This window comes from Vicugna pacos, chromosome 25 (genome assembly GCF_048564905.1).
Source record: "Vicugna pacos chromosome 25, VicPac4, whole genome shotgun sequence".
NCBI classification, from domain to species: domain Eukaryota; kingdom Metazoa; phylum Chordata; class Mammalia; order Artiodactyla; family Camelidae; genus Vicugna; species Vicugna pacos.
Genome location: NC_133011.1, coordinates 33,195,908 through 33,214,231, shown reverse-complemented (window position 1 = coordinate 33,214,231; position 18,324 = coordinate 33,195,908). Strand labels below are relative to the sequence as shown.

General features: G+C 53.2%; 1 protein-coding gene across 1 annotated transcript in view; it reads left to right on the top strand.

The window, feature by feature from the left end:
• The window catches only part of NDRG1 (N-myc downstream regulated 1), a 48,441-nt gene that overhangs the window by 23,685 nt on the left and 6,432 nt on the right, over positions 1 to 18,324 (top strand). The window contains exons 4-12 of the mRNA XM_006207995.4: positions 1,956 to 2,061; positions 3,985 to 4,105; positions 7,584 to 7,646; positions 8,614 to 8,674; positions 9,692 to 9,778; positions 11,945 to 12,001; positions 14,760 to 14,863; positions 16,286 to 16,342; positions 17,120 to 17,171. Of these exons, the coding sequence (XP_006208057.1) occupies positions 1,956 to 2,061; positions 3,985 to 4,105; positions 7,584 to 7,646; positions 8,614 to 8,674; positions 9,692 to 9,778; positions 11,945 to 12,001; positions 14,760 to 14,863; positions 16,286 to 16,342; positions 17,120 to 17,171 (708 nt within the window). The remainder of the gene's footprint in view (positions 1 to 1,955; positions 2,062 to 3,984; positions 4,106 to 7,583; positions 7,647 to 8,613; positions 8,675 to 9,691; positions 9,779 to 11,944; positions 12,002 to 14,759; positions 14,864 to 16,285; positions 16,343 to 17,119; positions 17,172 to 18,324) is intronic.

The window sequence follows — 18,324 nt, the reverse complement described above, 5'->3', positions numbered from 1 at the left end:
TCCCCCTCCCTGTGAGGGCTGGTGCGCACAGAACTCAGAGGAGAGCTGATGGGGGCCAACACCAGTATGAGGACCCAGAGGAAGTGAGCTGTAATCCTGGTTCATTCGACAAGCTGGGTGCTCTGGGGGAAGTCACCTCAATTTCTTTGTCTATAAAATGGGACTGCTGGGCTCACCTGACTCTTGGTGGGTGCTTCGCAAATTGTATCCCTTACCTGAGCCCCCCTGCACGGAGGAGACCGTGCCACACCCCCACACCTCCACCAGGCCTCTTCCACTTTCTGAGACTGGGTTCTTTACCCTTCCAAGTAAGGCTGACCATGGTGCTTCTGTTAAGAGCACAGGCTGAAGCTCCAGGTGGTGCGAGGCAGAGGGCCACGGTCACAGCGCTTCCCTGGTGCCTCGTGAGAGTGACGTGTCAGTGCCCCGTGAGGCTCGTGCCGGTCCCGGGAGGCCTCACACCAATCCTGGGACTCACGTGGAGAGGGCTTGCTGAGACTCTCACAGCCAGTTAAGGGGCAGAATGGAGCCAGAATCCAAAATGCGCCAACAGACTTTCTAGAGACATTATGTTTCCTGTGATCGTGCGAGCCTCAGGTCTTTATCCAACAGATCCTGAGCAGTGCGGGGGCCTGACGATATCACAGTAAACAGGACGGAGGCAGGCCCTTCTTTCTTGGACAAAATTTAGCTCTGGTTCCGCAGCTTTGTAACTTTAAGGCCTCCAAAGAGATCAGTCAACATCTGTTACCCATCCCCATGCCTGGGGGCTGCCAGACGCAACCCTGATGCCAACCAGGGCTGGACATCCCATATCTGCCACCAGCGTGGTGCCCAAGCACCTCATTAAACCCTCTGCCACCGTGCACTGAGCACGTCCATCCCTCCTGGGGCTGTGTTCTGACCAGCGTTATCTCCTCCGCAGAGGAGCCCGGGGGGAGGTGGCTGGCCCCCGTCTTACAGGTGGGGCCTGGGGGCTCAGAGGGCTTGAGGAAAGGCAGAGCTTGGATTTGAACCCTGATGCCCCAGGCCAGTTCCAGGACACTGCCTGGCCGGGCCTATTTTTAGACAGCGCCGTGTGGGTCAGCTGGGCAGACAATAGAGAATGTGGCCCCCACAGTGGACCATTGTTCCCACAGCGGCTACAGGGCCAAGGCTGGGCCCAGCAGATGATCTGTGGCCCCCACTGGGGGCCAGGCTGTCGCTCCATCGTCTGTGGATTTTTCCAGCACTTGTATAGGCAGGAGCGAACAGGCACTGAGAGGAGGAAGGAGAGAGGCCCGGGGAGACGGGAGGCTCTGTGTTCAGGGCACTCATTGTGCTGGGTGATTAGGCAGGTGGGCCAAGAGGACCAGTGTGCTGGGGTGGGCCTGGGCCCCGACAGGGAGCAGAGCCCCCTCCATCCTCGTGCCTGTTTCTACCCATCGCCATCCCGCCTAAAGCACTCGCCGTCCCCCGGGCAGCCCGGGGGACGCTACAGGGGTCCTCAGAGCAGGGCCCTGGGAAGCCCTGGCCTTGCTCTGCCTGGGATAGAGAAGGGAGCCAGTTTTCGTTAAAAGTACAGATACTGAACTTTCCCACTCTCGAGGTAGAGCCTGAGAATTGGGGTGTATTTCTTTACTTTTGAGCCAAGTTCTTTTGATTGACAACCACTGACATCAAGGGATGGGGGGCTGACTACCTCAGTCCCCTCCTACCATGGCCCTGCAGGCCCCCTGGTGGGTTAAACCCCCTTTCTCTCAGTTGAGCTCTCACCCCTCTTCCATGTCTGCCGCTCGGAGTGGCTCCTCTGGCCAGAGAGGCCTGCCACCTGAAACTCAGTGCTTCCACCACCGGATGAGAAGCTGCCTCGGGACACAGTGGGATGCGTGCTGGGGGTCTGCAGCAGTACCTCCCGCCACGCCGTTGCTGCACGTCCCCCATGACAGCCCCGTCTGTCTGCTGTCTCCCCCCAGGAGCAGGACATCGAGACCCTGCATGGCTCCATTCACGTCACACTGTGCGGGACCCCCAAGGGAAACCGGCCTGTCATCCTCACATACCACGACATTGGCATGAACCGTAAGTCCCGAGGTGCCCCTGGGGAGCCGGTTCCCGCCGGGGCTGGAGGACCAGGATGGTGGGTGGTGGGGAGTCCAGTTCTTTTTTTGCTGAGACTTCCTGGAGCTGTTCTGGGAAGAACTCTTGCCACAGACTGGAAGAGCCTGGAATGCACTGCCTTCCTCCACCGTCTGTCTGTGTGACAGGGACTTCTTTCAATGAATGCCTGCAATGGTTTTTAGTATATTCACGGGGTGGTGCAACCATCAGCACAATCCATTTGAGAGCATTTTGATGCTGAAAAGAAATCCTGTCTTCTTATCTGTCATCCCCCCAATCTCCCACACCCCTCAGCCCCTGGCAACCACTGGTCTACCTTCTGTCTCTGAGGATATGCCTATTCTGGACAGTCTTTTATCAATGGAATCACACAGTATGTGGTCTTTGGTGACTGGCTTCTTTCAGAATGTTTTCAAGGTTTGTCCACATCACACCATGTGTCTGTCCTCCATTCTTTGGCTGAATGGCAGATATTCCATGGTATGAATGCACCACATTCTGTTTATCTCTTCTCAGTTGACGGGCGTGTGGCTTGCTCCCACGTCCCCGCTGTGCTGAACACTGCCGCTGTGAATGTGTAGACTGCGGATTTTTAAGATTGTCAGCAAGTGTTACCAGATGTAGGTTTTTCACAGATGGGAATGGAGTAAGATCTTCTTAATAGTAAAATTACACAGGACAGAAATGATTCTGTGATGATTCAGAAGGCACTTACAGCCCTTCCTGGTCCAGTGAGTATTGCAAGCCGGATGCTTGCTTGCACTTTGATTGACGGGCTGCCGATTTACATTGGTTTCTTCCCCCTACAGCTTGTAATTCCTTGAGGCTGGGAATGATGTCAGCCACTGAAAACTATTTTTCTCTTTCACGCTCACTTTTATCTCTCTTCTTGCCCTGTGTGTCCCCCTTGTGATCATTACGAACCGGGTGCCATGTGAGGTACTTCGATGTGCACCACCTCATTCCACTGGGCTCTGAGGAGGACGTGGGGTGGATAGTGTCAGCGTATCACGCCCCGCTGTTAGAGCGCCACCAGTGCTGTAACGAGGGACCCAAGGCCTCTGTGGCTTAACACAATGTATGTTCACTTCCCACTCGTAGAACAACTCCGTGAGCGTTCTGTGGGACACCTTCCACGTGGGGATTCGGGGACCCAGGCTCCTTCTAGCTGTGACTCCACCATCCCCTGGGGTCACTAAGGCCTCTGTTGGCTCCTCCACATCTGGCAGAAAGGGAAGGGCGCGAAACCTAGAGGACTGGGTGGCAGGTGTCTTGAGGGAACTCTGAGCCCCACCTGCTGTTGTCCAGAACCCGATGGCCTCTGATCACAAGGGAGGCTGGGAAGTGTAGTCCAGCTGTGTGTCCGGGAAGAAAAGGGAAAGGGTTTGGTGACCAGCTGGCCATCTTTGCCTCAGGCCGTTAGCAATTAGGAGACTCATCCCCGGCCACATAAGAATACTCCTGCTTGTTTGAAAGTCATGTGTGCCCTGGCCAGTATCCTTGAAGTGAGGGTTTAGGAGACCCAGAGAGAAACAGAGGGTCAGTGGAGCGACCCCACCTCACTGGAGGACCATCAGGCCGTGACGGACGGGAGGAAGAGGGGGAAGCCGGCTGGGACGGGATTCCCTCCCAGTGCTGACTGGAGGCTTAAGGACATCCGCCAGCGTGGGCAGTAGCGTCATTGACCGGGTCCACCTCCTCGCTCACGCCCTTGCCCCATGACTTAGTCTTCCCTTTTATCTCCAGAGGAAAGTGGTAAAGAAAAGGTGGCTCTTTCTCGGAAGTTCCGTGCCCCTACTGAGTGGGCGTGAAGCAGACAGGATGAGCCGCTGCCTTAGTCTCCCCTGACTTCTCCCTCTTCTCTCCCGCCTGCCCGCTCTCCAGACAAAACCTGCTACAACCCCCTCTTCAACTCCGAGGACATGCAGGAGATCACCCAGCACTTCGCCGTCTGCCACGTGGACGCGCCCGGCCAGCAGGACGGGGCTGCCTCCTTCCCCGTGGGGTAAGGGGATGGAGCCTCGGGCCCCAGGGCAGGGGTCGGACACCCACGCAGGGTGCAAACAGCTGGTGGGGGACGCAGTGGATGGCTTTTAATACTTTTTTTTTAATTGTGGTAAAACATATATAACCTGAGCTTTACCGTTTTACCCGTTTCTAATTGTACGGTTCAGTGACATTAAGGACGTTCACATTATGGTGCAACCCACCATCTGTTTCCAGGACTTCTTCATTAGCCTAAAGTGAAACTTCGTGTTCATCAAACAACAACTCCCCATTCTGCGCCCCTCCCTGCTGCCCCCTGCCTCAGCCCCCGCCCCACACCCACTTGGCTGGGCTGGATTTTTAATAGGTGTACACGGCCTGGGCAGGACCGAAGTGGGAGAGGGCCTTGAGAAGACTAAATAGTAGAAAGATCTCAAAAGTTGGAAAGAAAAAGGGAGGGCATGATTGAAAATCATATTGATGAGGTACGTCCTGTGGGCCAGGCTTAATAATCTTTATTTACAAATGTCATCTGCATTTAATCCTTACGTGGCTAGTACTGCTGGCCCATTCTCTAGATGGAGAGACTGAGGCACGGAGGGGTTCACGACCTTGCTCAGGGTTGCCTGGCTAGTTTAACTGGGGGAGTCAGGTGTGAGCCCATCTGCAGACCCTGACTTGTATTCTCTTTGGAACATCAGGCTGCCTTGTTCTTGGGTGTTGGCACTGCCTGCTCCTCCGCAGCATGTGGCTGGCATGGCCCTTCAGTTCTCATTGTGAGGCTGAGTCCAGAATTACAGAGTGCACTGGACAGTCTGGGTCACATCGGGGAGGCAGACCTCTCAGAGGCCCCCCGCCATGCTGCCATCAAACCAAAGTAGGAGCAGGTTCTTGGGTTTCAAGTCTCCTACAAGGGGCCTTCCTGGTATCCACAAATAGATCTCCTTTTTTGTTAGTGTTCTGAATCATCTTTAATAACTAACCTTTATCAGAGGAAGGGAAGGGACACCGAGACCTATGTTAAGAGTTGAAAGCTTCTTAGCACAACAGTGGATTAAGACAGACGTGTCAGTGTGTCCATCTTTGGTTGGAACAATTGTCTGAAAGACCTGGAGTTGACCCCATGGCTCTCAGCTCCCCAAGGGGATATTTAAAAAATATTCTGAAACCTGGGCCCCATTCCCAGGGACTTTTATTCAGTCGTCCTGGAGGCCTGGTGCAGGGCATTTGTTCCCTCATGTCTCCAGGTGACTTCAGTGGATGGCTGGTGGGAACTGCTGTCTGAATGGGGCCTGGCTTGCTCTGCCTCCTGTGGTTGAGGGTCTCCTGGCCCCTCTAGGATGCACTCTCTCTCTCTCCATCCTGAGGCTGAGATGGCAGAGTAGGGGTGGGGGTCCCTGGCTGGGTTCCTCCCAGCTCTGGAGTCAGCTTGGATGAGTGGGGATCTTGTGAGTAGAATGTGAACTTGACCCCCAAGAGCAGTGAGGAAAGAAGTCGCAGAGTCAGATGGCTCCCCCACTATCACTCTCTGGGGGCTGCTGGCCCCACCTGAGCCATAGCCATTTCAGAAAGAAAATGTCTCCATTTACGTGTAGCCACACCAGCCAGGGTCTTCCTGGCTCTTGCCTTTCGCACACGTTGGTCCCCCTGCCTAGAATATGTTCCCTGCGCTCTTCAGTCCTCAAGCTCCCTGCCATGTCCCCTTCAACATCACTTCTTCCAAGAAGCCCTCCCTGACCACATGATCAGATCTCCCTGTTTCGATCTCCCCCCTCAGACTCTTTGCCTCCCTCGTGGTCACCATTGTCATTAGTCACACTCACCTGCTTCTGCGGGCCCCCTGCCCGGCTCCTGCATAGGACTGTGTCTGCCTTGCTTACGGGGGCCCTCCTGTTGCCCCGCCAGGAGGCTGGCATGAGGAAAGGCCAATGACTCCCTTGTTGACCGGAAGGGAACCCTTCCTGCCCGCTCTGAGTCCTCTGCCCCGAGGTCGGCACTGGAGAATGCCTCTGGTCAGTGCCATCCCCACTCCTCGCAGCACCTGGACCATCTGGGTCTGGTGAGGCATCTTGACGGCTCTCCCAGGGACCTGCCGGCTGGATCAGGACATTTGGAGGAGCTGGCTTCTCACATAGCATGTCAGGTGGACCTGCTTTTGATGAAAAGGGCCAGGCTCCCTGATGACAGCCACAGCCTTGGTGAAAGGGACAATTCTTTGAGTTCCTCCTGGGAACACAGAAAAAAAAATGGCAAGAACGCTGGCTGGGGTTGTTGGCACCTGGTGGAGCAGAGGTCCTTGGGCTCCTTTTTGGAAATTCAGGGGAGATGAAGGCACACTTGCTTCTGGGGAGGCAGAGGGAACAGCGTGTACAAAGGCCAAGAGGACAGCCAGCTTAGACACAGTAGATAATCGGGAAGGAGAAACCTGGGTTCGGAGAGACACGGTGGGTGCGGTTGCTGCTGGCCCAGGGGGAGGAGCCAGTGTGGAAAGTGGCTCTATATGCTGCCAGGGGTTGGCCACTGGCGTCCGCATTGGAAAGGAGGGCACAGTGGGAGCAAGAGACCCTTTCCCGGCCCTGCTAAGGAATGGTGGTTGTAGACTCTGTTGTTTCCTGCATCCGGCAAAGGGGAAGCTCTCACCTTAACGAGCACCCAGGCCGCCTGCCAGCTCCCTAATCACCCTAATCACACACCTGCTGTGTGTCCTCACTGCGATCACCCTCCTCCGTACCTGCTGTCATGGACCAGTTTTGAGCCGAGGGGAGCGCCCTCAGCCCTCTGGTAACAGGAGGTGTGGTCCCAGAGGATGTGTGAGTCGAGGCATCCTTGTGCCTTAAAATCCCCCTGGAAATCTGTTTCCCAGAGCCCGATAGCCCACCGGGTCCAGCAGATCAGGGTGGCTGGCCTTCTCTGTCTCCTCTCCCAAGCTCCTTCCTAAGCATCTCTTGGTGAGAGGAGTTAAGAGAGGGAAGGGCTTCCTGAAGGTCAGAAATGCTCCACGGGAGGGCTGCCAGGAGACCTCCTTTGGGGTCGTGAGTGAGTGCATGGGCCTTGAAATCCCAAGAGCTCCAAGTCCTGCCTGTTCCCCTGAAGCCAAGCTGCTTATCCTTAGCCTATGTGATAGGTGATGTTCGCAACTTTTCCAAGGGGGACACCCTCGAAGCCTCACAGAGATGTTGTGAAGATTAAATGAGCCTATAATGCTAATGGAGGCTTAGGGTTGGGCCTGGAACATGGGAAGCAGTTTGCAGAGGGTCACTCTACAAACAAAAGGTGGGGGAGTCAGGATGGAGAGCATCCTTGCTCAGGGGAGCAGGCCGTGTACCCTGTGGGGCGGGGTGCTGGGAACAGGGGCCACAGGGACGAGACTGGGGAGTCTGGGCGCTCGGGGCGGGTTGCTGCGCAGGCCCTGCCCTCCAAGCACATTCCCGTTTGCGCCGTTCATCCCCCCCGGGGTCCGGGCTCTCGCTAACTGCCTCCCCCTGGCCTCTCCCAAGGTACATGTACCCCTCCATGGATCAGCTGGCCGAAATGCTCCCTGGAGTCCTTCACCAGTTTGGGTAAGAGTCGGGATCCCCTTCCCCGCCAGCTTGCAGACAAGGGTGACCTCTAGCTGCTGCCTCTCCTGCGGCCTTGCCCTGGCCCCACCCGCTGCAATTTTGGTTAACGTTTAAGGATCAGGGGAGAAACCAGCTTGTCATGCTCTGCGAACACTTTCTCCCGCAGCCGCTTTACTCCGGTCTGCTTCTTGCAAGCTGAGTTTTTCTCCTGGGTGACTCCATCGCCTGATGACAGCCACCCCACCCATCCCTTCCTCCCCTCTCTTTCATTGCTTTCTCTTTCCCATGGAACATTCTGGAATAGGGTTGCATGAGCCCTCAACTTCTCCATCCAGGCCCTTATGTCTTCAGTGCTCATTTCCTTCTTTCTCGAGCCTTTTGTATGATGATAACACCTCAGAGTTCTTGCCCAATTTATTTATTTATTTTAATTTAAATTAAAAAAAATTTTGTTTGCTTTTTTAATTGAAGTTTAGTTGATTTACAATGTTGTGTTAGTTTCTGGTGTACATATATATATTCTTTCTCATATTCCTTTTCACTGTAGGCAATTACAAGATATGGAACGTAGTTCCCTGTGCTATGTATTAGCATTCCAGGTTCTAGAATCCAAACTAAAGCTCAGGAGCAGGAAGAAGCAGTGCAGGAAATAGGCCTTCTTGTAAACGACAGCCGGGCTCTCAGAGCCTGGCCGCGGTCGGGAGAGCAGTGTGGAAGGGGGCGAGCCTCTCCAAGGTCATGGGCTTCCGTCAAGCCTTATAAAGCATGGTGCACTGCAGGTCCTCCAGGGCGTGTACGGCAGTGGGTTCCCCTTTGGCTAGCCTGCCAGCACCCCAGGGAGGCCCAAGACAGACGCTGGGGCAGGCAAGGTTCCTCAGAGCAAGGGGGAGCCAGGTTCTCAAAGGGTTGTGCGGGCTCCCCTCATTCGCTCCTTCTAAGACATGATTTTTTTTATTTCTGCTTCCAGGCTGAAAAGCATTATCGGCATGGGAACTGGAGCGGGAGCCTACATCCTCACTCGATTTGCTGTGAGTTATTTGGCATTAAAAAAATAGGTTTTGAATAAAATTAATTCAAGATTAAGGAAGGAATTTGGAAAAAGCACCCCAAAATCCCAAAAGGGAAAAAAATGGCCCATAATTCCATTTCTCAGAGGAGAACCGCAGTTCACATTGGGGTGTGTGGTCCGGAGTTCTGCATGCACATGGGGGTGCGGGGGTGCCATACTCACCAGAGGACTCTTTCTCCTACACTGAAATGCTGTTCCAGACATATTTTTATCATCGTCTTTGCTCACGTCGTGGTGATTGTGGCCGGGTCCTCACGTCACTGACTATTCTACTCTGCTGCTTCCTCGTGATAGCCGCCCCGTTGTTGTAGTCAGGGAACTCTTGGACCCTGGCCGATCCCAAACTAGAATCAGAGATCCACGTGGTAACGTGATCACTGTGGGTCCCAGTGGGTGCTGCCGGGCCCTTTGTATCCCTACCAAACAATTGTTTAAAAATGCAGGGATGCTCAACTGTATGTATTCCGCCTGCCTGTTACTTGCGGGACTTTGCTAGAGGTCAGCAATGCCGACGTGAACCCTAAACGGTCTGGCTCTCTAGGCTCTGAGCAGATGAAATCAGCTCTCAGCTGTATGTCAGATTTCTATCCCTCAGTCTCCGAGAAGTAATAGAATTCTTACTGATGACTGAGGGACATCTGAGTGCCCCGTCTGATTTATGAGGTCAATGGTATGGCACACCCATTTCACAGCTGGGGAAGCTGAGGGAAGTGGAGTGAAGTGACTTGTCCCGCAAGTCTGCCAAGCGCACATGCTCTACTTCTACGATGTTCTCTTCCCACGTCCCTAGGGACAGTGTAGTGTCTGCTAAGCGGGAGCCTCCACTGGCAGGGCCGGGGCGCTGAAAGCGGCAGCCTGCTCTGGGGGCCACAGGGGCTCTCTTCTGGTGCTTTTCTCAGTCTTCGGTTTGAAGTTTAAAGTTCGCAGTATCTCGGATGGCGGGGTTGTCTCTCTCATTCTGTATCTTGAATTGCAGCTGAACAACCCTGAGATGGTGGAGGGCCTCGTCCTCATCAACGTGAACCCTTGTGCGGAAGGCTGGATGGACTGGGCCGCCTCCAAGGTGAGGCTGGGGGCTTGGATCGGGCAGGGGTTGTCCCAGCCTGCAGAGGGACAGGTGTGCCTCACCCTGCCTGAAGGACACAGTCAAGAGACCTCTCCAAGCCCTACCTTTCCATCACCCCCAGCAAAGAAAGCAGATTGCTTGGCTCTGCTTGGCTTTGAATAGTGAACGTGACCTCAGCCGTGTGCCATTCAGATTCCAATAGGACATCCTTGCCCAAGCCGGCAATACCAGTGGGACTTGGGTCCCCAGCCAGCTTTGATCAGCACAGCCTGGGTTAAGAGGTATTTACTGGGGACTTAGCATATGCTGGGCTTAGATCACGATGCTGAGAATAAAAAGATGAACAAGACAGATGCCTCTCACCCCGGTTACCTACATACTACTACTGAAAAAGAAATATGTATGAGGCACTGACTCTATGCCACTTAGTTCTACGACAATAATAACTAATATGTACTGAACGTTGATCAGTTTCCCTTTCTGCTCTCTGTGGCTATGCGTGCGTGACTTCATTCAATACTCATGGTCACTGTAGGAGGTGGAGATTGTTATACCCATTTTACAGAGGAGGAAAACTGAGAGTTGCAGGGATTAGGAATCCAGGGATCCAGGGTGGCACAAGGCCAGACAGTGGGAGAACTGGGGCTGAATGCAGATTCCTTGGACTCTGTGCTCTGTGACATCACCCCTGAGCTGGGCCCATTGCCTGCCCCGTCTCTCCAGCAGGCATCGAATGCCCGCTTTGACCTCAGCAGCGCAGGTCTGGGAGCGCAGAGCGAGTAGGACACACCCCTGCCTGGAAAGGCGGCCCGAGCTGTCTCAGGAAGCTCTGCTTTGGCTGGTGTCCTCGGGTTCCTTGTTTATCTTTTAAAAATGATTTTTTTTTCATAAAGTCCCCAGTGTTTGCCAAGGAGGGGGAAACCATTCCAATGGAAACAGGACAAAGACTTTCAAGCTAGGGGTGATTCTGGCTTCTCAGTTTGAAAGTGTGTTTTTCCCAAGCTTGGGGTGGCTGCTAGGGACAGGGGGCTCGCAGGAGTCGTGCTCCTCCCCCCACCCCCCACCCCATCCCGGCCACTCTGATACTGCATTTCTTCCTGGAGCACCCTGCCAGAATGCGCGGGAGCCCTTTCCTCCCGCTGGCCTGATACTCCGGGGCAGAACACACTCCCTGTTTTTTATATTGTTTTCCAGTAAAGGGAATGGTGCTGCAGTTGGCCAGTTGGCTTCTGAGCCGAATGTGGGGGCCTGGGGTGCTGACCACTGGCTACCATGGAGCCTGAGGACTGCTTGTGGGGTTTTGGTATCTGCACCGTATCCTTTCTTTTCAACCCCAGCGCTGGTAGGAAAAGGCCTCTCTCAGGGGTCTAGTGTGTGTCAGGCACTGGGGTCAGACCCTGGGACGTGTGTAGTTACCTTGTGTGACCTTCACCTTGGCCTTGTGACTCTGAAATTCCTGGCACCCTGGTTACAGATGACAGGTCTCAGGTCCAGCAGCTCTGCCACACAGCTCTTCCAGGGCCACACAGCTCGGAGGTGGCAGTCGGGTCAGCCTAGGAGCCCTGCATCTAGAGCTTCTCTCCCCTACCAGTCCCTGCCTGAGACTGAAGTTGGTCAACACACACTTACGGAGCTCCTGCTGTATGCTGAGCATTTGCAGAGTGCCTGCTGTATACCGAGCATTATTCGGGGGGAGAGGTAGAGAAGAGAAGGTCGCCAGTATCTTTAGTGACCTCAGTATATTCTGAGAGAAAACTGGCTTGAAAGGGAACATCTCGAGGAGGACACAGAAAGAATAATTCGAAGTAAGCAGCTCTTGTCACGTAGACCGGGAGAGCTCAGTGTGTGTTTACAGGCAACAGACGGGTCCCCTTGCTGAGGACTTGGTGAGCTGTGGCACGGCGAAAGCTGGGAGCACGTGGGGTCTTTGTTCAGACACATTTCCGTGCATCTTCTGTGCACGGGGCTCTGAGAGTAAGGAACTGATGGAGGGCCAGGCCCTGCCTCCCGCAGCCCCAGGTCTACCAGGTAATGGCGTCCCCATCAAGGGGGTGTCCTCAGACCTGGGTGCTGGCAAGCCCAGCACTGCTGCTACAGCCCAGGGCAGTGGGGTCATGACTGCAAACACCCGCTTTCTAATCCCGCCTGCCTCTGTCCCCCCAGATCTCCGGATGGACCCAAGCCCTTCCAGACATGGTGATATCCCACTTCTTCGGAAAGGTGAGCAGCATGGCCTGGCCTTCTGTTTTTGACATCGAGCAGTCGTGTGCCGCCTGGCACGTAGGGCTCAGAGGCGAACCAGATGTGGCAAGGGGGTGTGCCATTTGACCCTCCCCAAATCCTGCGTCATCATTCATCCACGATTGTCAAGTCATTCCTTCTCTCTCCCTCTCCCTGTAGTAGAGGTCTCTTTTAACAGCTTTGTTGATGCACGATACACTGCACATAGTGAAAGTAGAAAATCTGATACATTTTGACATACGTGGACACCAATAACCCAGATAATGAACAGCATACCATCATCCCCAGGTCTTCCCCTGTGCTGCCGGGCAAGCCTTCTCTCCCTCCTCTGCCTTCAGTCACTGTTGATTCGTTGGTGTTTACGTAAACAGCATCATACAGTATGTGCTGGGGTTTTTTTAAATCTGGTTTCTTTCATTCAGATAATTATTCTGTGATCTTTGTTATGGGTGTATGAGGAGTTCATCCCTTTTTAGTGCTGAGTGGTGTTCTGTGGGATGGAGGTACCACAGTTCACCTCTACATTCACCTGTGGATGGACACTTGGATTATTTCCAGTTCTGCGCTCTGACAAATCACACCTACGGCAAACATATCCACGGAGTTTGCTGTGTGTCAGGCTTGGTCCTAAGAATTCTATGAGCCATGTGAGAAATAGTTTTTATTCGAAGTTGTGGCTAAGGAGACTGAGGCCAGAGAGGTTGAGGGACCAGTGTGAGTCTCACAGCCAGGGAGAGAAGGCTGGGATTGGAACCTCTGAGTCTGGTTCCGTTGTGGTTCCTGTAAGTTATGCAGGATGTTGGCCATCTGTGCTCCTGCCGGTGCCTGGCTCTCAGATGGATTGTCCCGCAGGTGCCCCGCCGAGGACGGGCTAAGCCAAGCCCTGTGCAGCATGCAAGTGGTGTGTGGCCCCACCCTAGCAGCCGGCCAGCATGGCCCCTCACCCTGGCTTTGCACCTCCTGCTGGGCTTTAGGATGTGCTGGGAGCTCTCCTGCAAATCCAGGGTCTGAAGTACCCCTCAGCTGCCCAGCTCGAAGTGTCTTGCTCTGTTTACTCTGTGTAGTCCACACACCACGGTTTGCTCCTGAGCAGAAGAGTGGGGCCATCTGACATGTGATCGTATGATACCCAGGGAAACAGATGTTCCGCTGGAGTTGATGAACTGTGCCCACCATATTTGGTCTCTGTATTAGTTTCCTGTGGATGCTGTAACAGAGCAAGGCCAGCTGGGTGGCTTAAAACAACAGAAATATGTTCTTTCCCAGGTCTGAAATCATGTGCTGGCTGGGCCACACTCCCCCCAGCAGCTCTAGGGGAGGGTCCTCCTTCCTTGCTTCTTCCGACTTCTGGTAGCTGCGGCGCCCCTTGGCTTGTCCCACTCACGCCCATCACTGCCTCCATCTTTGTTTCAAATCTCTTTCTGCCTGTCTCTTACAAGGACACTTGTTGGGTTTAGGATTCACCAGGATGATTCAGGATGACCTCATCTCTGGATTCTAAATTACGTCTGCAAAGACCTTTTTTCCAAATAAGTAAACACTTGAGGGGTCCAAGAATTTGATGTGGGTGTATCTTTTAGGGCGGCCTTGGGCCTTTCAGCCCGCTAGTCCTCCTTCCTTTCGTATGCTTCGTTTCACAGTCTGCAGTGTATTTTCTCCACTCTGAGTGTCTAATCTGAACCTGATAGGAATATGGGAAAGATCAGAACCGATGTCTGTCTGTATTTTCTTGGAAGAGGGGTGTCAGGCACAGGGTGAGTCTGGCCTGATTGTACCCCACATTACTCAGGGTATCTGTTGGTGCCTCTCAGTTTCTGCGATTGTGTTTCAGTGATCTGTAACCCCAGCATGATTCCTCGGACTGTTTTTTTCCTGATTTTTTTTTTTTTTTGAATAACCGTTTGGTCTCTGTTGCTTCAAGGATCGTGGACTCTTTTGACACAGCTCGGAGCTGACCCTGGGCCCCCTTAGCTCCCTCCCACTCCTGCTCTTCTTGGCCTGGATCACATCAGGCCATTCTGTGAAACCTACAGCCTCTGACGTTGCACAAATGAGAAACAGAGCACCCCAATAACTTGTCTGTGTCCCAAATCACATTCTGGAAAGAGCCAGTGAGAGGGAAGGCTGAGGCTGGACTTCTGCATGGGTCTCGTTGGCCCTCATGGGATTCAAGATCGTCCTTTTTTCTAGAAATTTCCCGTTGCATGAATTGGTTTTGTTTTTCAAACATGGACTTCTTTTCAACTCTTCCCATTAAAAACATAATAACTGCTAGCAGTTGCATCAATTTTTTACGGTTTACAGTGGGCTTTCCAGAGTGCTCAAACGCTATTAAATCCCACCGTTGGTGAGGTGGGTAATATCATCCACAGTCTTTTTTTTTTTAAGGGAACAGAGGCTCAGGGAGGTGAAGTGCTTGCCCAGTAAAGGGGCAGTGATGGAGCCAAGCTCCCGATCTGACTGACCTCACATTAAGATGCCTGAAGTCTGAGCCCAGCAGGGCGGGCTTGTCTCTCCAGGTCTGCATTCCTTCTGCTCCTGGCTGATACCCAGACATCAGTCTGCGCCTGGGCAGCGGTTTCCGCTTTCCCAGAGGTGCCCTTAGGCTCCATCGCAGGCTCGTGGAGAAGACATTAGTCTGTTGTCTCTGTACCTGAATCACCTGAAGAATGGCGAGGGTAGAGACTGGCCCGGGGACACAGTCCCCACAATGACCTTTCCCCCTCTCTCCATGCAGGAGGAGATGCAGAATAACGTGGAGGTGGTCCACACCTACCGCCAGCACATCGTGAACGACATGAACCCCGGCAACCTGCACCTGTTCATCAACGCCTACAACAGGTACCGGGACGCTGCGGGGCCACGCGGGGGCCACGCGTCCGGCTCCTTCTGTAGGCCTGAAACGAACATGGGGCAAGAGAGGGGGGATTACAAAATTAGTAGAAAATGCAGCCCCTGAGGAAATAGATGACCAGAACAGGAGTGCCCGGTAAGGACCCCAGGGAAGTAAGTTGCCTCCCAGAATTTTGCAAGGAGCTGAACTTCCACTCCAGCCCACCAGGGGCGCAGGCATGAGTGGGACACAGTCACACCTCAGAGGGTTTCCAGGAAATGCCTGTGCTGTGGCTGACTCTCAGGAGAGGCCAGATGCGAGGAAAGCTGAGAGGGAGAGCTGCAGGGCTCTGGGGGAGGGCAGGGGGGAATCCAGGGAGGCTATTGGGAGGCGAGGGAGTCATTCCAAGGATGAGGACCTGGAGTGCCCAGTGAACTCCGCCCGCTGTGCTCCCACAGAGGACAGGGAGGAGCCTCCTGGGCTCTGTCTCCTCACATGTTAATCACCTGACTTCATGAAGGGCGCTGGAGTCTGTTTCCTCTTCCTCTCCTCCCCGCCTCTCAGTGCGGGAGGGACTGGTGACATCCACAGGGCGTAACTGAAGACGGAGGCTGAGCTGTTCACTTATTCAGCCAGCACTAAATGAGAACTGGAGTGGGTGGGCTTTCGTCCCGGCAGTGGGCACCCAGAGGAGACCAGCAGCATCCCCCACAGCCCGACATACTGCAGGAATGAACTGATTCCTCTCAAACACCCTATGACGAGGGTGCTGTCACCATTGTTTCCTGCTGAGGAAGCAAAGGCACAGAGAGGTTCAGCATTCTGCCCAAGGTCACACAGCTAGGGAGCAGAGGAGGGTGATCTGAATCCAGCTGGTCTGGCTCCAGGCTGTGAGCCGGGAAAGGGTATCTCAGGATGAGAGCTGCCAGGCAGTGAGAGGCTGGGGTACATCTCCAGGCAAGAGTGATGGGGCCACACTGGGCCTTACAGGACAGTGGGGAACTGTAGGAGGATTTAAAATGAGGAAGTGAAAGGATCTGGTCTGAGTTCTAAAAAGATGGTCTTGGTTACTACATAGAGGACTCAGAGTTGGAGGCGAGAGTGAGACTGAGACTAAGAGTAGAGGCTGGAGACCATGTGGGAGGTGGTGACAACGGGACGGGGGGTACGGATCCTCTGTAGATGAAGGTGTGATTTCTACTCCAATAAAAAGAAACACACACACACACACACTTTGGGGACAATGAAGTGGCTCCACCGGAAGTGCGTGAGTCCTGCTCTCCCTGAAACCACTTGTATGGACTCTAAGAGGTTGGATGTGGGTGTTTGCCAGAACGGCCAATGGCAGGACCTCCTGGGATTGGCTCAGTGGGAGGGGGCTTCCTCCCGGGGAGGCTCCGCTGATGCATTTGTTTGTCACTTGTCCGTAGCCGGCGGGACCTGGAGATTGAGCGGCCGATGCCCGGAGCCCACACAGTCACCCTGCAGTGAGTGCTCTTCCTTCCCTCCCGCCCTGTCCCTTTAGCCTGGCTCACAGATGCCGGCAGCACCTTGGCTCTGGGTTTGGCAGGACTGCCCCCCTTGCCCTAGGACAGCGCAGTCAGTGAGAACTGGATGGATTCTGCCTAGGTATTGGGCACAGCCTCGTTCATCTCCTCATATAGGAGTTTGGTTTGTAGGGTGCCCCCAGGATCCAGAGGGGAGACTTGGATCTCAGACAAGGAATGCTAACCACATGAAACAGAATTCATGAAGCACCTACTCTATGGCTTTGCTTCATTGAACTTGGAGATGAGTAAGACACAGGACCCACCGTAAAGCGCTATAGAAAGCTAGAAGGAAAAGACAGTCAGGGATACATCAACTGGATTTTTTTTTTTTGTTCCTTAATTGAACTATAATGTTTGACACCTGATCTTGGCACATGCCACATCCTTTGTCAGGCATGTCCTTTTTGTCTCTGATCTTGATTGCTGGTGAAGTCCTACTCATCCTTCTTTGAGGAGAGAGTTCTTAAAATAAAACACCAGGGAGCAGAAATTCTCTGGCCAAAATTCATACTAAGGTGTAAATGACTACTTAAGCCATTTTATCCTAAGAACATAGCAGAGGAAAGAGAAAGAAGGAAGTAAAAAAAAGCAAATGGTATTGGGGAAAACAAAATAAATTTTTTTTAGCGTTCTGATCCCAGCCTGGCAGGCCCAGGAGTGTGAGAATCTTTCAGTGAACATTGCGTTAACTCCCTCTTCTCTCCCTGCCCCCAGGTGTCCTGCTTTGTTGGTGGTTGGGGACAGTTCTCCTGCTGTGGATGCTGTGGTATGTAGAAATCACCCACTGGCTTCTGGGCTAAATGCAACAGTCCAAATCTTGCTGACTTTGTAGGAAGTCTCCCTGTTCACCCTGCTTCCCAACTCTGCTCTCATCAGGACAGGTGACATCTTCTCAATGCCATATTAGCCTTTGGGCAGAGTCCCCAGCTGCCAGCTTCTTTCCCTGGTGACTGCCAGCCCTAGTTGCTTGGCAGTGGGCCCTTTATCTCCTCTCCCAGGCCCCCTCACCTGCCTATCTGCCTCCCATTGGCTTGTTTATATGGGCGTGTTGCCACTTGACTTCCTGGCCAGGAGACCATTTGGGAATCAGGTGGAGCTTTCAGACCTGCTTGGTGCCTGATCATCTGGCAGGGCAGAGAGGCACCTGGGGAGCAGGGCTTAGGAAAGACTTTCTGGCTCATTTCACCCCTTAATTCCCACCTGTGATATTGTGGAGGCAAAACAAGGCCTCCATCTTTCCAGTATTGCCATAGCTGGGGACATGGGAGACTTGGGGGCTGTTGAGCAGAGTCCTAGAGTGGTGACATGTCTTGTGCAGTGGGCTAGAGCAGGGTCTGCAAAAGTTCATTTAGTAAAGACCTGGAGTGTCTTAATAAAACATGAATTTCTTGTAATCTAACCCACTGGACACAATCATAGGATGCATCAATAAAGATATATTGTTCACATTAGGGGAGGTGACAGTTCTACTGTAGGCATGTTGAACATCACAGGTTATATATGGGTATTTTTCTCACTTCTGGATGTACTTTTAAGAGGGCCATTGACAAACTGAAGATAGAAACCATCTTGGTGGATGTGATTTCATATGAAGAATAACTGTTGGGACTGAGGATGTTGAATCCATAAAATCACTGGCAGCAGCTGGTTAAACAAGGCCATTCATTTAGCAACTATTTCTGGAGCATCTTTTACATTTTAGCTAATCTTCATCACCACACTTTGCAAAAGAGATTATCCCTATTTCATTAATGAGGAAATCAAGGCTCAAAAAGTTAAGTAACTAGTCCAAGGTCACCCAGCTAGTAATGGCGGGGCTGGAATTTAAAGCCACATATATTTGATCGCAAAGCCTACATTCTTTCTTCTGTGCCCATAGGAACACTGGAGTTTCCGATGATAGTGGCAGGTGTGGGGAA